We start from the raw sequence: 24493 nt of genomic DNA on the forward strand, positions 1-24493 counted from the left end.
TCACATTGCTCATGTTGCCAATGCATAGTTGCAGTTCTTCCCACTAACAGGATGCTGCCTGCCATCAAGCCAAAAAGTCAATATGCCTGCCACATAAATGAATAACAAATCAGAGCCAACTTGCCAACTAATCAGCCAGTTGTACAAGACACTGATGGGACCACATCTGGAGTATTATGCACAGTATTGACCTCCTTATTTAAGGAAAGATGTAAATGTGTTAGAAACAGTTCAGAGAAGGTTTACCAGGCTGTTACCAGGAGGGGGGTTGTCTTATGAGGAAAGATTGGACAGGTTAGGCTTGTATCCACTGGAGTTTAGAAGAGTAAGAGGTGATTTGATCAAAACCTTTAAGATCCTGAGCGGCCTTGACTGAGTGGTTGTGGAGAGGATGTTTCCACTTGTGGGAGAATCTAGAACTAAGGGTCATGGTTTAAAAATAAGGGGTCGCTCATTTAAGAAAGAGATGAGGAGAATTTTTTTCTCGGAGGGTCGTGAATCTTTGGAACTCTCTTCCTCAAAAGGCAGTGGAAGCAGGCAAGGCCTTTGAATATTTTTAACGTAGAGCTAGATAGATCCTTGATTAACAAGGAGGTGAAAGGATATTGGGGATAGGTGGGAGGTTACAATCAGATCAGCTATGATCTTATTGAATTGCAAAGCAGGCTTGAAGGGCTGAGTGGCCTACTCCTGCCTCTAGTTCATATGTTTGTATGTTTGTTCATACCATTTTCTTATGCAGTATTAATTGTTGTTCCCTTTGAAATTTGGCATTCTTGTGTCTGTCCTGATGAGTGTAAGATGAAAAGATTTGACATCATGTCTCTTTTTTTCAGCAATACTAAAATCCAGTTTTAAGATGATGTGTGGCAGGTAACATTCATGCCAAATTAATGCCAGATAATGACCACTGAACAAGAGAAAGCCCAACCCTTTCTCCAGGACCATCAACTATTGCTCAGTTCCCCACCAACAGCACCTTGGAAATTAACAGTGACTAGAAGCTTAACTGGATCAGTCATATGAACACTGTCAAGAGTAGGGAAGAGATGGGTATTCTGCATTGAATGCCATATCTCCTGACTCCTTAAAGAATCTCCATCATTTACAAAATTCAAGTCAAACATGTGACTGAATATTTGTTGCACACCTGGCTTGATGCTGCTACAACGATACTCGATGCTCACACATCAAAGACCGATCAGTTTACCTGACTAGGCCCCTGCCAATGACTCAATATTCATCTCCTTCTTGCACTTATTTTGCTGCAGTATTTATGATCCATAGAATGCACTGCAGAACTCATGGCCTAGTTATAGTGAGAATTGAAACCTAGCAAAAGTAATAAATAAATATAAGCCAGATGGCTAAACTACTATAGCAATTCTCTATTGTTACATTAGACTTGGATAGCAAAGGCAGGTTCATTGTACTCTTTTAGTTTCAAGTGATTGAGGATCTTGTGCTTCATTGATGAAAGTTCCTATGACAACCAGATTGGAAAGACCTCTGCTTGATAAATGATCACTGTTCTTATAAGGCAGTCAGGATTTGCCTATAAGTGGTCAACTTGTTAGACATGATGCCAGACCTGACCTTTTTTTTGTTATGGAATTATTTCAGAAACATTTGCAAGTCATGGGGTTCAAGAAAAAAGTCACTGCCCTGCAAATTGGTGGCTATTGTATTGTCCACTGTTGGTGGGCACATTGAAGAGGGATGGGGTCACATCAGTTTTTTTTTCACAGCTAGCATTGCCTGCTTTTTTTGAGTGTGGGAGGCTAAACACAGGGCGATGTGCTGTCAGCTTTACACACCCCATTCTGAAGTTCAGCTGGGCTGCATTGATCAGTTAGAGGATTTTCAGACTATACAAAACAGTTGGAAGTGTGTCTTATGGTTCCCATGTTGTTTGATTTAGATTCAAGTAAACGGACATTGCACCTCTTTGAATTCATGGTTTCTTTATTATTGACACAATTCTCAACATGAATCTCAAAATACAGTAAAAGAGGGGCTTGATTAATGCATTATGAAAACTGGAGTGGGAAAACATCCAAAGAGCATAAACAAATGGGTTACAACATTTTTTCAATCTTAAAAATAGTTTATTTCTTTTTGGTACAGGATTTCAGTTCAATCCATTGTTAAACAAAAACCAACAAACTGGGTAATGGAATGATGGTTCTTGTGTTACTTAGGTGTGCAGCTGAGTGAAAATTGAAGTTCATCTGCTCATGCAATGGCCATATTTTGAGCAATCATAGGGTCAATTTTAAAACATTTGTAATTACTATTCAATCTTTCTTGTGTGCCTAAATTTCTTTACATGGAGGATGTTGGAGTTTGGAATGTTTCACCACAGAGAGTAATTGAGACAGAGACCATTGCATCTTTAAAGGAAAAATTGGGTAACTATTTGAAGTGGAGAAAACAGAACAATAAAGTTAGTTTTGTATTCCTCTAGTGAAGAGCCAGCACATAGTGGAAGGTTGGCAGCCTCTTAGCTGCAAACTTGTATGCTCCGATAGAAATGTCTCATTATCAGATGGAGATAATTAAGGAATAGTGTGATTTAACAAACATTTTCATGAGATTTTATTTGTTCAGGATGCAGGCAAAGTTTTATTCCGAGCAGTCTACATGCTGAGCATCTGTCATCCATTTCTCATCGTTAAGTCAGGCATTTTCATTAGTGGTAGAGACATGAGGCTAAATTTCCCCTGCAAAGTTACGACTGCCATAAGTTTGATTTGCCTCCAATGCGACTTCCTAGTGGTCCTAACATTTATACACATATACCTTAGAAATCTCTCCTTTCAAAACCACACATATTGCCTATTTGTGATGATCTCTTCATGAACATTTCTCCTGGGTACCTGTTGATACTAATTTGTTAACCATCTTCTCTCCTATGACCTGCCTTCTCTCAGATCCTGTTTCTTCCTTGCCCTCTTCTACTGCACCTCACCTATCTTAAATTATTCACATTTGCTGCCTCAGTTTTCTTCCAGTCTCTTTCTTTTGGTTTGATTTAGGTGAGGCTCTTCTCTCCTGTGCCAGTCCCTATTGTTCTTAGTGTTTCCGTTTTTATGAAGGTAGCATTGCTATCACTTGTTGATCTGCTCATTTTTTTATGACTTCCTTCCCAAATATTGTGGTTATACCAGGAAACATCACTTTTTATCTTAGATTTCAGCTTTTAAGTAAAATGACTAATTTGAGTACCACTGCTATGCCCTTCGCTATTTCTTTTAAACTTTCTTTGACATGTACTTCTTTAACTCCAAGTCAAGATTTCACCATCCAAGAAGTATTGTCTATCCAACATGCATGAATATCCACTTTTGCTAAACAGCTTACAGGTCACAGTGTGATTCTAGACTTCTATGATTACAATCACTTTTATCTGCGTCCAAACCATCCTCTCTGTTTTTATCGCCAACTCTTCTGAAATCTGATTTGCTTCCTCATTTACAATCAGTTTATTATCTGGGTCCAGTCATATCTGGACCTTTCACTGACCCGTGATGACTCACTTGATGAGTCTAATACTGTATAGTTGCCCTTTAAAATCTCCTTATTCATGTCTGTCCTTATATTACTTTTCTTTCTGAGCCTTTTTCATAAGAATCTCACAACAAACACATCTCATTATGCCTGTCTTAGTTTTACTTCTTCATTCATTTTCAGATTTTGTTCTTTTTCTTTCATGTGTATGTGTCCTTATTTCTTGGTCTTTTCTATTTACCCCCATTTTGGAGAGCCTTAAGTCAGATGCGCTCTGAGTTTACTTTATTCCTTTGGCAATTCACCATTTTGCACCACCAACCTCTCCCCGGACCCCAAACCCCCACCTACACATACTACTTTATTTGACTTTATAGTAACCGCTATTCCTTGAGGCTTTGACTTTTTGGCAATTTGCTTTGAGCTTTGATTCTGCCAGATGTTGACTTATCAGTTCTCCACTGCTTAAATTACATGGTCTGCTGAGACTTTGTGCTGTTTTGGAGACTTTGAAGAGAAGTTCAATATTTCCTGATTTAATTACCTACATTCTCATTTGGATAGCTCCCAGTGCAGTTTATCCTTTACTGTACTGAATGTTGATGGTGTTTTCACCATCTACTAGCCCTGATGATAGTGGATCCTGTCTAATTCTGAAGTTAGATAATGAGTGTTTTTGAGTCAGAAGGCTCTCAGTCTCTCATATCGACACAAAGTGTGACAAGTAAACGTTCCACGAGATACAGCCATGCCTTTGTTACAAAGCAAAGAGGAACTGTTTGGGAATATAACATGCTGAAGTTTAAATGTGGTGGTGGATGAATATTCTTGAGTTTTGATCAGTTAATTTTTGGATTCAGCAGGTATGAAAAATTTTACCTTTGTAGATTACTAGTGGGGTCATACTTAGGCTAATGTGTAGAGTTTGGGGAGCCCTAATTTGAAAAGGACATTTATATGCTAGGAAGTAGGTTTAAAGAGGAGTAATAGCAATGATTCTAAGATTTGGAGTTTGAAGTGCATAGCCTATGAATCATTGCTGGGTTGAATTTCCTTCACTCGTTGCATTATGCCCTTGATATCATTAGTGCCTCCCGGAAATTTAAAGACCTGAGTCAGGTATTACCTGAGTGGTTTGTCCTTCCATTAAAACAAGTTTAGCTTGATTGCTCTTTCCTTTCATCTTCAAACTCCAAATCTTAGAATCATTGCTATTACTCCTCTTTAAACCTACTTCTTAGCATTTAAATGTCCTTTTCAAATTAGGGCTCCCCAAACTCTACACATTAGCCTAAGTATGACCCCACTAGTAATCTACAAAGTTAAAATAAATTGTGGCAACTTATTCTCAAATTCCCTTGTGGTGCTTTGCTGAATTAAAAATTGTGCCCCTTCATTCTGCGCATCCAAAGTTCAATTAAAACCTAGTTTGCCCTTAACAATATGAAAAATCTATCTGGAATACCTTGTAACGAGGGCTTCTCAACTTTTTTGCTCTGAGCCCCCCTTCCTGCCCTGTTATAAAAGCTCCATGGACCCCCTGTAACGTAAATATATTTTCTGTATAAAATTTAATTACACAGTTACGCATATATTTATTTCTTTACCGACTCAATGTAGAATTTGTTCCTGGTGCTGAGTAACAAATCTCAATCCCTTCTCACTTCCAGTGCTGGAAACACTCAGCAGCTCAGACAGCATCTGTAGGGAGAGAGAAGCAGAGGACCTTAAATCAGAACTTGTCATTGACCTGAAACATTAACAGTATTTCTCTCTTCACCTGCTGAGTGTTTTCCAATATTTTTGTTTTTAATTTCACATTTCCAGCATCTGCTTTATTCTGCTTATATCTGGGATCTTAAATGCTCAATAATCTCTCCCCTCTGCAAGAAAGGTTATACATGGGAACTTTAAGGATGCAATTCCAAAAAGCAACATGTACATTGTGGAAGGGGGATAAAGTTATAAAATGATGAAACTAATAGACCTATGAATCTCATGCACAAGGAGTGAGTCACTCCTGTTGGTTTAAACATTTGATTTACTGTGGATGCCACTGATGATGAAATGTTACTCAATTGTGTAAAACCACTACAAAGACTACAAAAAGAAATGAAACCAGATGAATCACCTGGCCTAATCGACCTAGGCACCATGGAGGACAATGGCAAACGCAGCCTAGTCGACCTTGCAGAATTCTCCTTAGTAACAACTGGGGGCTTCTGCCAAACTTGAGAGAGAGATCCCACAAATTGGTCAAACAACGGTCTGGCGTAGTCATACTCAGGGAACCATAATTTACAGGCAGTGTACCTCTCACCACAGTCACCAACCCTGGGTATGTCCTGTCCCACTGACAGGACAGACCCACCAGAGGTGAGGTACAGTGGTATACAGTCCCAGTTGCCCTGGGAATTCTCAACATCGATTATGGACCCCATGAAATCTCATGGCATCAGGTCAAACTGGACAAGAAACCTGCTGATTACCAATTAGCACCCTCTCCCCAAGCTGGTAACTCAGTACTCATCCGTGTTGAACAACACTTGAAGGAAGCACTGAGGGTGGAAAGAGCACAGAATGTACTCTGGGTGGCGAGCTTGAGTGCCCATCACCAAGAGTGGCTCAGTAGCACCACTGCTGACCGAGCTGGCCAAGTCCTCAAGGACCTAGCTGCTAGACTGGGTCTACAGCAAATAGTGAGGGAACCAACAAGAGAGAAAAACCTACCAGACCCCATCCTCACCAATCTACCTGTCGCAAATGCATATGTTCCTGACAGTATTGGTAGGAGTGACCATTGCATAATCCTTGTGGAGACGAAGCCCCACCTTCATATTGAGGATACCCTCTATCGTGTTGTGTGGCACTACCATCGTGCTAAATGGGATAGGTTTTGAACAGATTTAACAACTCAAAACTGAGCATCCATGAGGCACTGTGGGCCATCAGTAGCAGCAGAATTGTACTCAACCACAATCTGTAAGGTCATTGCCAGGCACATCCCTCGCTGGACTGTTATCGTCAACCCTGGCGATCAATCCTGGTTCAATGAAGAGTGCAGGAGGGCGTGCAAGGAACAGCACCAGGCATATCTAAAAATGATTTATCAATCTAGTGAAGCTACAACACTGGACTACTTGCAAGTCAAATTGCAAAATCTGCATGTAATAGACAGAGCTAAGCGATCCCACAACCAGTGGATCAGATCTCAGCTCTGCAGTACTGCCACATCCAGTTATGAATGGTGGTGGCAGTTAACCAACTCACTGGAGAAGGAAGCTACACAAATATCCCTATCCTCTATGATGGGGGAGCCCAGCACATCAGTGAAAAAGACAATGCTGAAGCATTTACAAAAATCTTCTGCCAGAAGTGCCGAGTGGATGATCCACCTCCGCCTCCCCCGGAGGTCCCCTGCATCACAGATGCCAGTCTTCAGCCAATGCAATTCACTCCGCATGATATCAAGGAATGGCTGAAGGCACAGGATACTGCAAAAGCTATGGGCCCTGACAACATCCCAGCAACAGTACTGAAGACTTGTGCTCCAGAACTTCCAGAACCTAGCCAAGCTGTTCTGGTACGGTTACAACACCAGCATCTATCCAGCAATGTAGAAACCTGCCCAGGTATGCCCTATCTAAAAAAGCAGGACAAATCCAACCCAGCCAAACACCACCCCATCAGTCTACTTGCGATCATCAGCAAAGTGACTGAAGCACTGTTGATGACCCCTATCAAGAGGCACCTACTAAGCCATAACCTGCTCACTGATGCTCTGTTTGGGCTCTGCCAGAGCCACTCAGCTCCTGGCCTCGTTACAGCCTTAGTCCAAACCTGGACAAAAGGGCTGAACACCCGAGGTGATGTGAAAGTCAATGTCCTTGACATAAAGGCAGCATTCAACCGAGCGTGGCATCAAGGAGCCCTAGCAAAACTGGAGTCACGGGAATAAGGTGGAGAACTCGCCACTGGTTGGAGTCGTACCTAGCACAAAGGAAGATGGTTGTGGTTATTGGAGGTCAATCACCTCAGCCCCAGGAATCACTACAGGAGTTCCTCAGGGTATTGTCATCAGCCCAACCATCTCCAGCTGCTTCATCAATGACCTTCCTTCCATCATAAAGTCAGAAGTGGGAATGTTCATTTATGATTGCACAATATCCAGCAGCATTCACAACTCCTCATACTGAAGCAATCCTTGCCCATATGGAACAAGACCTGGACAACAGTGGGCTGAGAAGTGGCAAGTAATATTCGCACCACAGAAGTACCAGGTAATGACCACCTCCAACAAGACAGAATCCAACCATCTCCCCTTGACATTCAATGGCACTACCATTGCTGAATCCCTCACTATCAACATCCTGGGGGTCACCATTGACCAGAAACTGAACTGGACCAGCCATATAACTAATGTGACTGCAAAAGGTCAGTGGCTGGTAATTTTGCGGAGTGTAACTTACTTCCCAACTTCCCAAAGCCTCTCCCCCATGCAGAAGACACAATTCAGGAGTGTGATGGAATACGCTCCACTTGCCTGCAGAGTGTAGCTCCCAACAACACTCAAGAAGCTCGACACCATACAGGACAAAGCAAACCGCTTATTTGGGACCCCATCACCACCTCCAACATCCACTCCATCCGCCACTGATGCACAGTTGCAGCAGTGTATGCCATCTACAAGATGCATTGCAGCAACTCGCCAGGGCTCCTTTGACAGCACCTTCCAAACCCGCAACCTCTACCATCTAGAATGATGGGTAGCATGTACAAGGGAGCACCATTACCACCTGCAAGTTCCCTCCAAGCCACTCACCATCCTGACTTGGAGTTATAACGCTGTTCCTTAACTCACATTGGGCCAAAACCCTGCCACTCTCTCCCCACAAGCACTGTGGATGTACCTATGCTAAATGCACTGCAGCTGTTCAAGAAGGTGCTCATCACCACCTTCTCAAAGGCAATTGGGGAAGGGCAATAAAAATGCTGGTCCAGTTAGTGACGCCAACGTGCCGTGAAAGAATAAAAAATAAGTCCACGGTCGCCAACTCCCTCTTAGGGCATGATACTAGAAGGAGGAGGAGAGGATGGGGAGATCAGGGAGAGCACAGTAGATAAATGAATTCATTTTACACAATGAGCACAGGACCAGAAGATTCAAATACAAATTTACAAACACCGAGGAAGTTTAGAGATCACAACAGGCAAGTCCTCATTCCGCCTACCATATGATTGTGATGTGAAACTGCGAAGCTAGTTGAACGGTTAGTGTAAAAGAAAAGGCCACTTTTGAATAGAACTTTGGCAAGACTTTGGTTGAAGTGCTGTGTACATACGAGGAATGATGTTAAGACAATAGGGAGGTGTACAACCCAGATGAAATACGATGCTGTTTGGCATGAGGAAATATAAAAATGAAGAAAGACTTGGGAAAAACTTGGGTATTCATGTTAGAAAAGAAGCAATTAAAGCATGATTTGACCAAGGTGTCTAAATTGTAAATATATGGGAGAATGAAACAGATCATTTCCGCTAATTATCAAAATCCTGGAACTCACACCCTAACAGCACTGTGGAGGATGTACCTTCGCCACATGGACTGCAGTGGTTCACGAAGGCAGCTCAGCACCTTCTCAAAGGAAATTAGAGATGGGCAATAAATATTGGCCTCACCAGTGACACTCATATCATGAATGAACTAAAAAAATTAAGGTATCTAGAATAAACAGACATAGAAATAAGATTAAATGAAAGCGATTTAGGATAAAGCGTGCAATAAAAGTTTTATTTTGGAAAAGGTGGTTGTGAGGCTATGGAATACAATTAGAGATAGTAATTGAAGCAAAAACCAAATCAATATTCAAGAATAGATTAGACAGGAGATTGAACAGATTGGGAACAAAGGAATCTGAGAACAAAGTGGACACATCAAAGTAGGACTGCTGCTCACGTGGAGGATCAACATCGGGTTGGGCCAAGCAGCCTGTTTCTGTGTTGTGATTGCTGTATAATTCTATGTAATTTACAATAGATAAAAAGACGTGGAGGGGAAATACTGCAACTTTGTGCTGATGTCTTAAGTTATAGACTTGCATAAACAGTAGTATAGTTGTGCAGATCTGTCTTTACAATGTGCAAGGGTACAGGGGAAAAGGCAGGAGAATGGCACCAGGTCATGATGCTCATTTAGAGAGCCGATGCAGATATCATGGGCCAAATGGCCTCCTTCTGCACTGTAACAATTCTGTTATTCTGTGAAATAGAAAGCCTTTTGCCCACTTAAATATGTTTACGTTAATTTGGCTGAAACTATGCCATCTTGAAAATCTTTCCGTTTTTGAAAAAGGAAATTGTGTTCTGATCTCCTGCAGAGCCTACTACTTACTTCATTGCTGATACAATATAAGCAATTTTCCTACACACACCAGTTCACTGCATCTATTTTTAGGACAAAGAAGGCAAATAATACCAGGAACTTAATTTTCTCTTGAAGAAGCTTCTCAGAAGAAGCACTGCACTGCTAAGTTTCAGCTGTTGACACCTTAGCTAAATGGTCATGTTTCTTGTAGATGATGATAAACTCCCACTTGACAGTAAAGTCAATTTGTCACTGTTCCTGAAGTTTGTTTATTGTAGGCTCCCTAGTTCCTAAAGCATTGAAAATTAGGTCATAATTTTGACCTTTATTCTGAATAGAAATGAAATTACCTAAATGATCGGACATTTTGCGTCAATATTGCTTTACTTCTGAAATTTGTGACTGTGTTAGAAGTGGAGGTTTGGTTGGCTATTTGGTAGTTATAAGTATCTTATATGAGACAAAGCCAGTCAAATAAATAATTATAAGGTAGTAGAATAATCCTCAGTCTAAAACCCTCGGTTTTAACTCTGGGCAAAAGCTGGGAGGAGGCCAAGTCAAATGGAAAACCATCATGGCCTCAACGACATGATAACCAGGAGATTTTACCCTGACCATTGTCATGACCATGGATCATAGCCTGGAATTACTGACGGACATATTGAACTTTTAAGTCAGATGGTTTTTTTTAAAAAAAACACCTACAAGCAAAAGCTGGCTGAAACTGTAAAGTAACCATCTGCTGGAAAATTCCTATGTGGATTACACTCTCTAGCCCAGAGAACGGAATGTCACACCAAAAAAGGCGTCAAGGCCTACTTCAGACAGACACCTCGAAGGAAAAGATGCAATGCAAAAAACTACGGTAATCTCCTGTGGTCGCGGAGATAATGAAAGCTGTTTACCCTCTTAGCAGAAACCGTCTCCTGTGATTTATATCCCAGACTGTGGACATGATGTGAGTTGAATGAAAGCAGCTTCTGGGGGAAAGGTATATTGGTTTTCTTCTCCACCAGGGATACACAAGAAAAGGGGTTAAAAGCCAACTGCAACCCTGGTCTCTGATTGCTAGTTTTGGTGTTCCAGACCAGGTGTGTGAGGGTGTGTTGTGAAGATCACAGCTGGAGAACATCTACTCGGCATCCCAGTGCTTGCAGGTAAAAGAAAGTCCTCTCTGATCTCTGGAAGAAAGTCACAAGTTAGCAAAGCCACAGTTGAAAAGGAAACAGGACAACTCCTTTTAGCTATCCTGCAGAATCAAGAATCTCCAAACCATCTGCTCAACTGCCAAAGACAGCTCTACTGGGATCATCTAACTTAACAGCTGCAACATCTCATTATCTACTCTTCATGGACAAACTAGAGACTGAATCGTATAGCTTTTTAACTTTTATTTTTGGACTCAATTTCTCATTTCTGATCTGTGTTTATGTGTATTGCATTTTTATTATTTTTACTTGCATTTAGTAACTAATAAACCCGCTTTTTTTTGACTCAAGACCGCCTGGTTAAGTTGGCTCCTTTTAAAACATAAATACATTTGGACTGGGAAAAGATATCCATGAGGGAAGGGATCCTTTTTAAATTAACCTTGTGATCATTTGAGGGGGTTGAATAAAGAAGGGGAGCCAGTTCATCCTTCCTCACCCAAGAGCACAACAATTTGGGGAACCTTGCCCGGGATCATAAATTGGGAGAACCGCGCCTTGGGACCAGTCATAACACCCTCATCTATATCACTTCGCCCTCCCACCTGAAACCAATGGGAATTGGCAACCGGCCAGTGGGCAATAACATGTTTTCAGGTGACAGATTGGGGGCTTGGTGCCATAATTGTTCCTACAGATGAAGCAAAATGATTAGAGTGGGGAAAGTAAATTGTTTCTTTGAAACCAGTGTTTAAGAATTGCAAAAAGGCTTTCTTGAGTCTGTACTATTAAAGTGTAAAAACAGCCACATTTGATGCTAGTGCTTCCCTAGGAGAATTAGGGGAAGCTACTTTTGAGGATTTAAAAGTTCTGTCTCTCGAACAGTTAAAAGATTCAGCCAAGCATTTAAGATTAGAATTTCGCCCGAAAGCCAATAAACCTGAAATCTTAAGAGGGGTGGCAATGGTCTGTGGGTGAAAATTGAGGATGATGAAATGGATAGAGTAGCGATAGAGACATTAAAATTGGAGCAGCTGAAATTAGAATTTAAAGAAAGAGAAAACAAAAGAGGAAAGACAGGAAAGCGCATGGAGAGAAGAGAGAGAATTTCAGGACACAGAGAAAGAAAAGGAGTTTAAACTAAAACAGCTCAAGCTGACTGGCAGGATTCCTACTGTATCCCTTGAAGACACCACTAGTTCAGACCTGAGGGCTGAGGCAACTCAGTTTGCTCATTTAATCACTAAGTTTGATGAAGCAGAGGGTAGAGCCTTCTTTATCTCTTTTAAGCGGTTAGCACAGCAGCTAAAGTGGCCAGTCCAACATTGATCCTTATTACTGCAGAGTAAACCTTCAAGGAAAGCTCACGAGGTTCACTCCCTCTTGCCTGAGGAAAGTGCCACTGACTGAGTAAAAAGGGCTATTTTAAGCACGTAGTGGCTAGTGCCAGAGGCGCACTGTCAGAAATTCTGTACCCTCAGGAAACGGCCTGACCAGGAGTACCTGGAATTTTAAAGGCCTTAAAACAGTTTGCTTTTGACCAGTGGGTGACGGCACTTAAAACAGAAGCCATTTATGAAAACCTCTATAAATAATTCTCCTTGAGGAGTTTTAAAAACTCTACACCCTTCCCAAAGAGAACACACCTAGAGGAACAGAGAATAACAGGCAGGCAACCAGCAACACTGACTGATAATTATGAACAAGCCCTTGTTCCAGAAGAGATCCTCCCTTAGTCACCCTGGACCAACTGAAAAGGCTAGAGGTGGAGAGAGAGATAGGAAACTGAGCACCCATGAGAGAGAGGGAAATGCTGAGGGCCCTCCTCAGGGCTAAAAGGGCTGTGCTGAGATGAAAATGATGCCAAGACACCTGTTTGTTTTAACTGCTAAAAGATAGGGCACTTCCGGACCAATTGCTGGAGGTTATGGGAAAAACCAGTGGGATTTATTAGGGCCCATAATGGGAGTCAGTCAGGGAGCAAAGCTGACCAGGCTCTGACTGCGCCTGTGAATCCCTGCAGATACAATTGTGAGAGTGCGGATGAGATTAAACAAATCCCTGAGAGCTACAAGTATTTTGTATCCGAAGGAAGGGCAGCTGCATTTCTCCAGGATGAGGTGAGTAAGCCCGTAGTGATACTGAGGGATAGAGGCCAGTCTCTACTGCTGGGAAAAGGCAATATCTTCCCACAAGAGAGTGCAGTAAGTGCCAAGGTGTTAGTAAAGGTGATTGAAGGAGTGTACACGCCCATCCCCTTATATCAGGTGCATCTGGATTGCAGTCTTGTGTCAGGACCAGTGACTATGGGAGTCATCCCCAGTTTGCCTGTGGACAGGATCGGCCTGCTCCTTGGCAATGACCTGGCAGGATCAAAGGTAATAGTATCCCCAGTGGTCTCAGGGAAGCCCACTGAGGTCAGGGAGACAAAATAGCTTCAGGAAAAAGTGCCTGGCATTTTCCTTGACTGTGGTAATGTGGTCTCTGGCCATACAAGCTCCATCATTGGAGGCTGAGTTGGCACTGCAGACAGAAAACCCTACGGTCGGTTATCTGAAACCTTTTTCGGGAGTCTCAAAGACACTAAGGAGGTAATAAATAGATCTTCCTTGTGTTATGGCAGTTGGATGGTAAATGCCAAGCTGCCCAAATCCCAGAGGGAAGCTTGAATCAGCTGCCACAGCTATTTTGCAATTTGCACTTATTTCAATATACAGGCTTTGAATTCAGTAAAAAGGCCACTGAGCCTTATAGGTTTCTTACAAAACTAACTCAAACCTTTATTAATAGAAGAAATGGTTTTAAGTACGTACATAGATCTACAAATTACTATGACAACTTCTAAATCCCTTAATTAATCTAAACCCCAGTTCCACCACCATTAAGTCAACAGTGAGACACACAGGTCTTATAAGACTTAGGTAAAGTAACACACAATACTCAGAACAGTCGAATTCAAAGTGAGCTTTTCTCAGCTTCAGTTCTTTGTAGACAGCAGCTTGAGGCTTACATGCTGGAGGCTTTTCAACTTGTGTTAGATCTTAGAATTCCTGCCTTCACACACAGCTTTCTTTCCCTTATACATATTTTCCCCACTGAATGCAAATTCCCATTATCTTTGGACTTTTACTCCTTTAATAGTAAAAATCTACCATAGTACCAATTTTACCAGTAATCTTTGGGGAAAAATAAACACAGTTTCTTAACTTCTCCTGGCTAGGTGCAACATTTAATCCCTCTTTTGAATTCAAGCTAGTCTGGTTTATTTAAAAATGCAAATGTTCCCTTTACATTCTAAAACTTGCCCCATGTTTAGCTACCACACCCCCCCCTCCCCCATTGGCACAGACCCCACTATTACTGTACAATAAATTCCAGTAACATTATGAAAATTATTATATCTTCCTGACACTTGGTAGCGGCCCAGTAAGCTGACCTACTGTTAAAAACATGAGCTCAGACTGCACACACTGAAGCTGAGGCAGTCCCTGAATGCTACTACATTAAATATGAGGTGCTGATGAGGAAATGGAGACCCCTTCACAGACCTGCAACAAGGAGTGGACAGAGGGGAAACTCTCCACTGGTTGGAGTCATACCCAGCACAAAGGAAGATGGTTGTGGTTATTAGTGGTCAATCGTCTCAGTCCCAAGACATTACTGCAAGAGTTCCTCAGAGTAGTGTCCTAGACCCAACCATCTTTAGTTGCTTCATCAATGACCTTCCTTCCATCATAAGGTCATTTTTAAAGGCCAAAGTTTGCCGAGCTGAGATAACTCCTAACTCGTCAAACCCGACCCAGGAAAATCTGGGCCAAAATGTTTGTTCAACGTCTCTGTCATTTCCTTATTTTCCATGATAAATTCTCCAGTCTCCATTTCTAGGCGATCAATGTTTAGAAATGGAGATGTTTGCTGCTGATTGCACAATGTTCAGCATCATCCTCAACAACTCAGATACTGATGCAGTCCATGTCCATAATGCAGCAAGACCTGGACAACATTCAGGCTTGGGCTGACAAATGGCAAGTAACATTCCCTCCACCCAAGTGTCAGGCAATGACCACCCCCAACAAGAGAGAACCCAACCATCTCCCCTTGACATTCAATGGCATTACCGTCGCTGAATCCCCCACCATCTACACCCTGGGGTTACCATTGATCAGAAACTGAACTGGACCAGCCATATAAATACTGTGGCTACAAGAGCAGGTAAGAGGTTGGGAATCCTGCGGAAAGTAACTCACCTTCACTCTCTCCAAGGCCTGCCCACCATCTACAAGGCACAAGTCAGGTGTGTGATGGAATACTCTCCACTTGCCTGGAGTGTGCAGCTCCAACAACACTCTAGAAGCTTGATGCCATCCAGGACAAAGCAACCCGCTTGATTGGCACCCCGCCCACAAACATTCATTCCCTCCGCTATGGGCGCACAGTGGCAGCAGTGTGTACTATCTACAAGTGCACTGCAGTAACCCACCAAGGCTCCTTCGACAGCACCTTCCAAACCTGCCACCTCTACCACCTAGAAAGACGAGGGCAACGATGCATGGAAACACCACCACCTGGAAGTTCCCCTCCAAGCGACATATCATCTTGACTTGGAAATATATCATTTTTTTTTACTGTCGCTGGGTCAAGATCCTGGAACAACCTCTGTAACAGTACTTTGGGTGTACCTACACCACATTCACTACAGTGGTTCGAGAAGGCAGCTTAGCACCACCTTCTCAAGGGAAATTAGGGATTGGGAACAAAATTGCTGGCCTAGCTGGCGATGCCCACTTACTACAAAGAAATTTTTTAAAAAATTAATGATCTCATAGTAAAAGATCCTCTGGCGAAAACATGATCATAATACCATTGAATTCCATATTATTTTGAAAGTGACAAACTCCCAAATAAGAATCTTAAACTTAAAGGCAATTAAGTAAGAATGATAAAAACAAAAAAACTGCGGATGCTGGAAATCCAAAACAAAAACAGAATTACCTGGAAAAACTCAGCAGGTCTGGCAGCATTGGCGGAGAAGAAAAGAGTTGATGTTTCGAGTCCTCATGACCCTTCGACAACATCCGCAGTTTTTTTTTTATATCTGAGAGCTAGTTAAGTTTGGTTGGGTAAATAGGCTAAAAGATGTGGTAGAAATAAACTGTGAAACATTGAAAAAAGATTCAAAATGTTCAACAAAATTTTATTCCACTGAAAAACAAAAACTTAACAAAAAAGATGCATTTAGAGAGTTTTGAATAATAATTTAGAAGAAGAGGCTTGTAATGTTGCAAAAGCTAGTAATAAGCCTGAGGATTAGGAGAGTTTTAGAAATCAGCAAAGGGCAACTAAAATGTTGATAAAAGCGAAGAAAAACAGAAAATGGCAATAAATCAGTAAAAACAGATTTTAAGAGTTTCACAAGTGTATAAACAGGATAGTAGCTAAAGTAAACATTGATCGCCTAGAAACGGAGACTGGAGAATTTATCATGGAAAATAAGGAAATGACAGAGACGTTGAACAAACATTTTGGCCCAGATTTTCATCCCTGGGTCAGGTTTGACAAGTTGGGAGATACCTTAGCTCGGCAAACTTTGGCCTTTAAAAATGGCCTCCCGCAGGTGGGATTTTCAGTCAGGGGTGCAGGGTGAAAAACAAGTCAGGGCAGGTGACCCCAGAATCAGTGCACAAGCTGCTGGGTGCGGAGGCCTGCCTCTGTGCTGTGGTACTGTGTTTCAATAAATAAAAAATAATCATAAAACAAAAAACATCCTTCCATCGCTCACCTCCCCCACACACTCCCTGTGCCCAACCCTTGCCAACCTATGTTTATCCATGCCCTGTACCATCTTCATGCCCCTCTACCCATTATCATTACTTCCATACCCTCTCAGCCAACTTAGTGCTCCTCTACCCACCCTCCATGGCTCCCATACTCCTTTGCCAACCTAATGCCCCTCTACTCCCCCTCCATTGCCCCATACCCCCTATGCCAACAGTGCCAACTCATGCCAAGCCATGGTCCCCAACCACCACCCTTCGCCCCTCCATGCCTACTCATCTGGTATCCTTGGACACTTCCTGGATTGCTGTATCTCTTCCTGGACAGGTTTGATACATCCTGCACAGCTTTGACAGCAGGACAGTTCTTTTACAGTTCCTTGATAGCTGGACAGCTCTTTTACAGCTTGACAGTTCCAATGAGTTTGTGTGTAAAAAGCATAATTTTGTTCACTTTTAACAATCCCAACGGTTGCCTCACCTCCAAAGGGGTACCCTGGTTATCCTAATGCAGCCACCAAGTTCAGGCCCCCTCTTACCTGAACACCCTGGATTCCACACCCCCGTTCTTCCAAAATCCCATTTCAGTGGAGGCAGCTGGTGATTTAAATGGCCAGTTGAAGCCACAAGTTGTGCCTGTGCGAGCACCTGACTCCAGTCCCACCCCAACAAAGACAGGAAATGTCAGATTCAGGGGCAGGACTTTGAATTTTCAGCCATTTCTGGAATTTGTACATCCGAGCCTTTGTGCCTGACTTTTCAGTAGAAGACAGAAATTACATATCAGAAATAGAGTAACCAAGGGACTAGTAAGAGTGAGGAACTTGTGATCTGGTGAGACTGAGCTCAAAACTTAAAACAGTGACTCAACTTAGTACTAATACATGGGTATCTGGCTGTTAATTTTTCAAATGCGTTTTATAACCAACTATTCTCCTTTTAGAACCATTAATGGAATAAGAACAAATAAAGCTTAATGGTATTATCTACATAAATGCTTTATTATGAAAAAAATAACTAATGTAATTAAAGGAGCTGAACTCAGTATGCAAATGAATGCCTGCAACAGTTTATTTAATAGGGTACCACATTGACGCAGCAGGAAAATGAAAGACAAGGAACCCATTATTTGACTAACAAGCACATCACTGCATCCATGTGTAATTGAGCTCAAATAGACAGTCAAATTATTGTTTGCTATATAATTGCTACCATGATTGCTCTTTGCTGAATTAAACTACACAAGATATGTGTTGTGCTGATTTACATCAACCAGATAACCACTTAACCTTTCTTGTATATTCAAAATTAGCAACGGTCAAAGATCAATTATTTAGTTAAATTTATAGTTTAAATTTACAAACATTTAGAACAAGTGTTAAATGTGAAAATTTCAGTGGAGAAAAAACTTTGAACTGTCATAAATGTCATTAATATCACATTCAGCTATTTTGCTGCAGGCATTAACCAATTTATATTAAACTGGTTAATGCCTCACTTGGAATTGTGGATAGAGGAATGTTATATGAATATATTAAGTGTTAGTCATTGATATTTTGCCATTAGTAATTTAGGTGTCAACTTGGTTCCTTGGTAACACTGTCACCTCTATGTTGGAAGGTTATTTGTTCAAGCCCAATGCCAGAAATTGAACACATAACCTAGGTTGATACTTGGACAATAGTGCTGGTTGTTTGGAGGTGCTGTGTTTCAGAGCAGATATTACCTATAAGCCAATATCACATCTGCCTGCTCAGTTGGACGTTAAAGACCCTGTGACATTCAAAGAAGAGCTGGCAGTTCACAGTGTGATTGGTAACAGTTGCCCCTCAACTGACACCATTAAAACAGATTAATTGATCTTTATGGGACATTGCTGTTTGGAAATTGTCATCATTATCTGACATATTAAACAGTTATTACACTTCAAAAGTAAATCACAATGTGAATTTGTTTGTAAACATGAAAGGTACAATATAAATGCATGTTTTTTTTAAACTTCTGAGGGACATTAACTGTTAATATTGGTCAAGACAAATAATGTCACCTTTGCGCCATTAAATACCCAGGTCCATAGGCAAATGGAATTGAATAATACAAAATAGCTTTCTGATCGTGCACAATATTTCTCCTTATTTTAGTAGATATTTATAGCCTCTGTTAATGCTATTACTGGAATCTGGATTAATCAGCCTATCTTGCACTAATAAGAGCCAGATCATCTACATGATGGTATAGATTTGGTGTCTTCTAAAAGTGCTGATTTTCAATGATTGTCTCAGATGTCTGCATAGTTGCTTCCTTCTGCTGGTTTAATAAATTGAATATACAAGCAGGTCACTTAAGGTCGTTCTTACCTTATCAGAGAATATGGTGTCTTATAACAATAAACATATTATGTACAGAATAATATGAATGACAAGGAAAGCTGCAGTAGGTGCTTCAATAAGTATAACATTTCATTTTCCCCTCCTTCTCATCCTCTAACTCTTGGATTCACTTTGTCTCACATACACGCTGCATACATGCATAAGTATTCTCTCTCACTATTTTTATTAGTTCTGTTCATCTCTCCACAGAGTCTGCCAGACCTTCTGAGTATTTCCAACATTTTCTACTCTTATACTTGTCAGCCTAGTTAACTACAAAATTCTTCTTCAGCACCTCTCTACTGCCGTCTGGCTCAGTGGGACTTCATTCACTTGGTTTCATTCCTACCTATCCAGTTGCAGCCAGAGAATTACCCTCAATGGCTTCTCTTCCTGCTCCCATACTTACCTCTGGTGTCCCCCAAGGATTTATTCTTGGGATCACCCCAATTTTCATCTAGATGCTGGCTCTCGGCAGCATCATCCGAAATCAGTCAGTTTTCACATGTATGGTGGTGATGCCCAGCTTTACCTCGCCTCTCTTAATTCCCCCACTGTCTCCAAACCATGACACTGCTTGCCTGAAATCCAGTATTGGATGAGCAGAGATTTCCTCTAACTAAATATGAGGAAGACTGAAGTCATTGTCTGTGTCCTCATTGCAAACTCTGTTCCCTCACTACTGACTCTGTCTCTTTCCCTGTCAAGTGTCTGAGGCAAAACCAGACTGTTTGCAATCTTTGTCATATTTGACCCCAGGTTGAGCTTCGTACTACATATCTGCACCAACATTCAGACCACCTATTCGCACCTCTAACACCGCTTGATTCTGCCCTTGCCCTATTTTATCTTCTGCTGAAATCCTCATCAGTGCCTTTGTTACCTCTAGACTTGACTATTCCAATGCATTCCTGGTTGGCCTCTCTAGTTCTACCCTCTTTAGTTTTGAGATCATTCAAAATTCCGTGGCCTGTGCCCTAGCTCTCACCAAAACCCATTCACTCATCACTCCACTCAATTTTAAAATTCTCATCCTTGTTTTCAAATCCCTCCATGGCCTTGCCCTTCCCTATCTCTATAATATCCGACAGCCAGCTGTGATCTCTGTGCACACCAATTCTGGACTCTTGAGCATCCCAGTTTTCTTCTTGGTGGCTGTGTCTTCAGCTGCCAAGACCCTAAGCTGTGCAATTCCCTCCTAAATCTTCTTTCTCTCTACATCTTTCCTCTTGTAAGATACTCCTTAAAACTTAATTAGCCTCATATCTCCTTGGGTGGAATTTAATGCCCCTTGGTGGTGAGTTTGAAGGTGGAGGGAGCATTTAATTAGGTGAGAAGGTGCTGGGTGGTGACCCCTCAGTCTTCCAGCCTCCATCTATTTAAGTCTGGGGCAGGAATGCTTCTGGACAGCTTAAGGGCAAATTGAGGCCTTTAAATGGCCAATTAAGGGCCTCATCAGCCAGGGGAGACGTCATGCAGGAAGCCGGAAAAGCAAGTCCTTGTTGGGTTTGCTTCGAGGCTCACGGGTGGGGGGGGGGGGTGCCCCTCACTCAAAGACATTCAGTGCTTGGACCCAGCATCGGGCAGGTGGGGGTAGGCTGCTGAAAGCCATCCCTTGCCCCTGATCCCTCTCCTACATTCTGGCCTCACCCAGCTTTGGTCTCAGGTCCCTCATTGATCCTGGGCATCTGTTGGGTACATTGCTGGCAGTTGCCAACTTTCCCAGTGGTGTTGCTCGCAATGGAGCGCTGCAAGCTTCTGATTGGCTGGCAGTTCTTGGGGAGGGGGTGGGATTTCTGCCCTGGAGTCCTTAATCTCAAAGAAGACCCAACAATGGCCACCTAACTGCCGGATTGGCACTTAATATGAAGGGCCTTCTCCAATGGAGGCGACATGGGGCTCTCACTGGCTCTCCAGCAAGCCAGCGACATCCCCTATCACTTGGGTTAAATTTCACCCATTATGTTGCTCAGTGTCAAACTTTATTTGCTATCACTTGAAAAATACCTTGTGCTGTTTATGATGTTAAATGCAAGTCTGTGTATATTATATGTATAATTTACGACAGTTTTATTTTGAATAGTGTAGATTCATTATGGGACAGAAGGAGGCCATTCCATTCATGCTAGCTCTCTGTAGAGCAATCCAGTCAATCCTATTCCCTGCTTTATCTCCATAGCCCTGCAAGTTTATTTCCTGTTCACTTTTTAATATTCCTAAATATGCCTGGAGAACATCCCACTTAAATCATTCAAAAATTGTGTTTGACAGGTTTGCACCAGTAAATGAACATTGCTGTCAAAGAAGAGGGCTTCTGTTGAAGAGCTTTTCCTTTTGTTTAGATTAGGAATAGATGTAGCTGACAGGTGACATTTGTTTGCCATTAAATCAGTCAGCATTTGAATGACCACAGAAAGGAAACAATAGGACATTTTTAGGATAGTACAGTTGTATAGCATGACTTGTATTTAAAAAATAAATATACATGTGTCTGCTTAGTTTGGAATAGTGTTTCAAAAATTTCTTCATATTATTTTGCAAGATGTTTCTAGCATATAATAGTATTTGACTTTTAACTTTTTTTTAAGAGAAAAAACATAGTTCCCTGCGTGACCAGCGCCAAATGCAGGATAATTCTTGGTGTACAAACTGCATTATATTAGTGTCTGTTCTATATAAAGCCCAATATTTTTGGTTAGCCTGCAGAGAACAGTATATGCTGGACATAACAAGCAAAGGCTACGCAAACTATTCCGGGATGAGTGAAGAAAAATTATACTTGATAAACTCAGGTTTCCGCTCATCATGTTCTTGCTACTCAACTGTCTGAAGGCGTGTTTTCAAGAACTATTTTATGCCTTGTATTCCAATTCAGGTTTATACAAAAATGTTCAATGTATGTTGATAGTTTTTCTGAGCTACTTGGGGTGAAATGGAGAGAAAAATTAACAGAGACTAAGGTGCTTACAGTTGTTTTGAGCCAGAAGAGTTCTCCTTTGATTTCAATACTAGGGTGGTTGTGATCATGAAAGATGGTGAGTTATTCCATGGAAGTCACTGGACTCGCAGTTCAAACTTCCCTATGGGACAAGACAAAAACAAACCCATGAAAAGCCTTGAATAGGGATGTCACAGTGAATGCTTTCAGTAAATGGTTAATAATCTCTTTTTTTTCTTTTCCATCTTTGCTGTCAATCTCTCAAAATTGCACCATTTCATATTGTATAAAATGTTTCAGATTTTTGGCAGTATAGTTGTGCAGCATGGTTTGTGTTTAAAAATTACATACACCTTCTGCTTATTTTTGGAATGGAGAGTTTCAGAAGTGTCTTCATAGCATTTTGCAAGATATTTCAAGCATGCAATAGGAATTTTTATTTTTAAATAAAAGTGGGCATCACTGGCTAGGCCAACATTTATTGCCCATCACTAATTGTATCTAAGAGTCAACCACATTACTGTGGGTCTAGAGGTCACATGTAGGCCAGACCAGGTAAGGATGGCAGATTTCCTTCCCTAAAGGACATCAGTGAACTAGATGGGTTTTTAGAACAATCAACAAAGGTTTTGTGATCATCGTTTGACTTTTAATTCCAGATTTTTATTGAATTCAAATTCCCGCATCTGCCATGGTGGGATTCGAAACTGGGTCCCCAAAGCATTACCCTGGGTCTCCAAAATACAAGTCTAATGACAATACCACTATGCCACCACTTCCCCTTATAATACCATTTGACGTTCTTTTGTTTTCAAAATCAAGTCCTAACTGCTATCACTTTCTTGTTCAATTAATTTGTATGCCTTTAATATTATGGCTACATAACAAATTTTGTAATCCAGGAAAAATATTTCTCTCCATGTTATTATTTTAAATTGTGTAACCAGCAGAGGACTCAACAAATCAGTCCAGAATGAGCATTATGACGGCAGAAGCTATTATTTCCTTGGAGGAAAAATTGGATAAATACAAAAAACAAGCAAACTTCATAGGGTCTTCTCTGAATATTCCCACCTTATAAAGCGAGGAGCACAGAAGTAATATATGTTACATAATGGCTTCATTTTCAGATGGTCTGTCAAAATTTCCTGTTACTTTGGTGGTAGCTCTAAAAGTCATTTCAGCAAAAATGATTTCTTCCCCTACAGCATCTTTTCAGATGTCTGGAAAAAATACTAATAAACCTTGAGGAATAGATTTCAACTTAGGCTACCCAGTATAACAACAGTAGCAGCCCAAAATTGGACTGCCATCCTATTTACTTTGGCAACCTGGCCACCATCATCCTCAAAGGGGTCTTCCACTGAATAGCTGGAACATACGAACATATGAATTAGGAGCCTGCCCCACCATTCAAAAAGATCATGGCTGATCTGAATGTAACCTCAACCCCACATTCCTGCCTCCCCCAATAACCTTTCACCCCCTTGTTAATGAATAATCTACCTAGCCCTGCCTTAAAAGTATTCAAAGACTCTGCTTCTACTGCCTTTTGAGGAAGAGTTCCAAAGACCCTTAACCCTCAGAAAAAATTTCTCCTCATCTGTCTTAAATGAACAACTCCTTATTTTTAAACAGTGACCCCTAGTTCTAGATTCTCCCACAAGAAGGTACATCCTCTCCACATCCACTCTGTCAAGACCCCTCAGGATCTTAAAGGTTTCAATTAAGCCGCCTCTTACTCTTCTAAATTCCAGTGGTACAAGCCTAACCTGTCCAGCCTTTCCTCATAAAAACAACCTGCCCGATTCTGGTATTAGTCTAGTAAACTTTCTCTGAACTACATACTTACATCATTCTTTAAATAAGGAGACCAGTAAGGTACACAATACTCCAGATGTGGTCTCACCAATGCCCTGTACAACTGAAACATAACTGCCCTATTTTTGTAATCAATTCCCTTCACAATAGATGATAACATTCTATCAGCTTTCCTAATTACCTGCTGTACCTGTATACTAACCTTTTCTGATTCATGCACTAAGACACCAAGATCCCCCTGAATCTCAGAGCTTTGCAATCTCTCTCCATTTAGATAATCTTTTTTTATTCTTCCTGCCAAAATGAACAATTTCACATTTGCCCACATTTTACTCCATTTGCCAGATCTTTGCCCACTCACTTAACCTACCTATGTCACTTTACTTCCTCTTCACAATTTAAGTAAATTGGTAGGAAAGTTCTTTGTGTCATCAGCAAATTTAGCAACCATTCCTTTGGTCCTTTCAATCATTTATATAAATTGGAAAAGGTTGAGGCCCCAGAAAAAGACCCATTAATGCCAGCTCTCGGTTTCCTGTTAGCTAACCAATCTTCTCTCCATGCCAATA

The 24493-nt window shown here is 41.3% G+C and overlaps 1 protein-coding gene across 2 annotated transcripts in view; it reads left to right on the plus strand.

The window, feature by feature from the left end:
* Window positions 1–24493, plus strand: part of vps50 (VPS50 EARP/GARPII complex subunit) — a 204974-nt gene that overhangs the window by 161202 nt on the left and 19279 nt on the right. The window contains exon 23 of one of the 2 annotated variants that reach the window (XM_041183727.1): window positions 10961–11237. The exons of the other annotated variant lie outside the window; for it this stretch is intronic. Coding sequence (XP_041039661.1) covers window positions 10961–11035 — 75 coding nt within the window. The 3' untranslated portion in view covers window positions 11036–11237. Of the gene's footprint in view, window positions 1–10960; window positions 11238–24493 lie in introns of those variants that run through there. 2 annotated transcript variants of the gene reach the window in all.

The sequence above is a fragment of the Carcharodon carcharias genome, chromosome 3, assembly GCF_017639515.1.
Source record: "Carcharodon carcharias isolate sCarCar2 chromosome 3, sCarCar2.pri, whole genome shotgun sequence".
Classification (NCBI taxonomy): Eukaryota; Metazoa; Chordata; class Chondrichthyes; order Lamniformes; family Lamnidae; genus Carcharodon; species Carcharodon carcharias.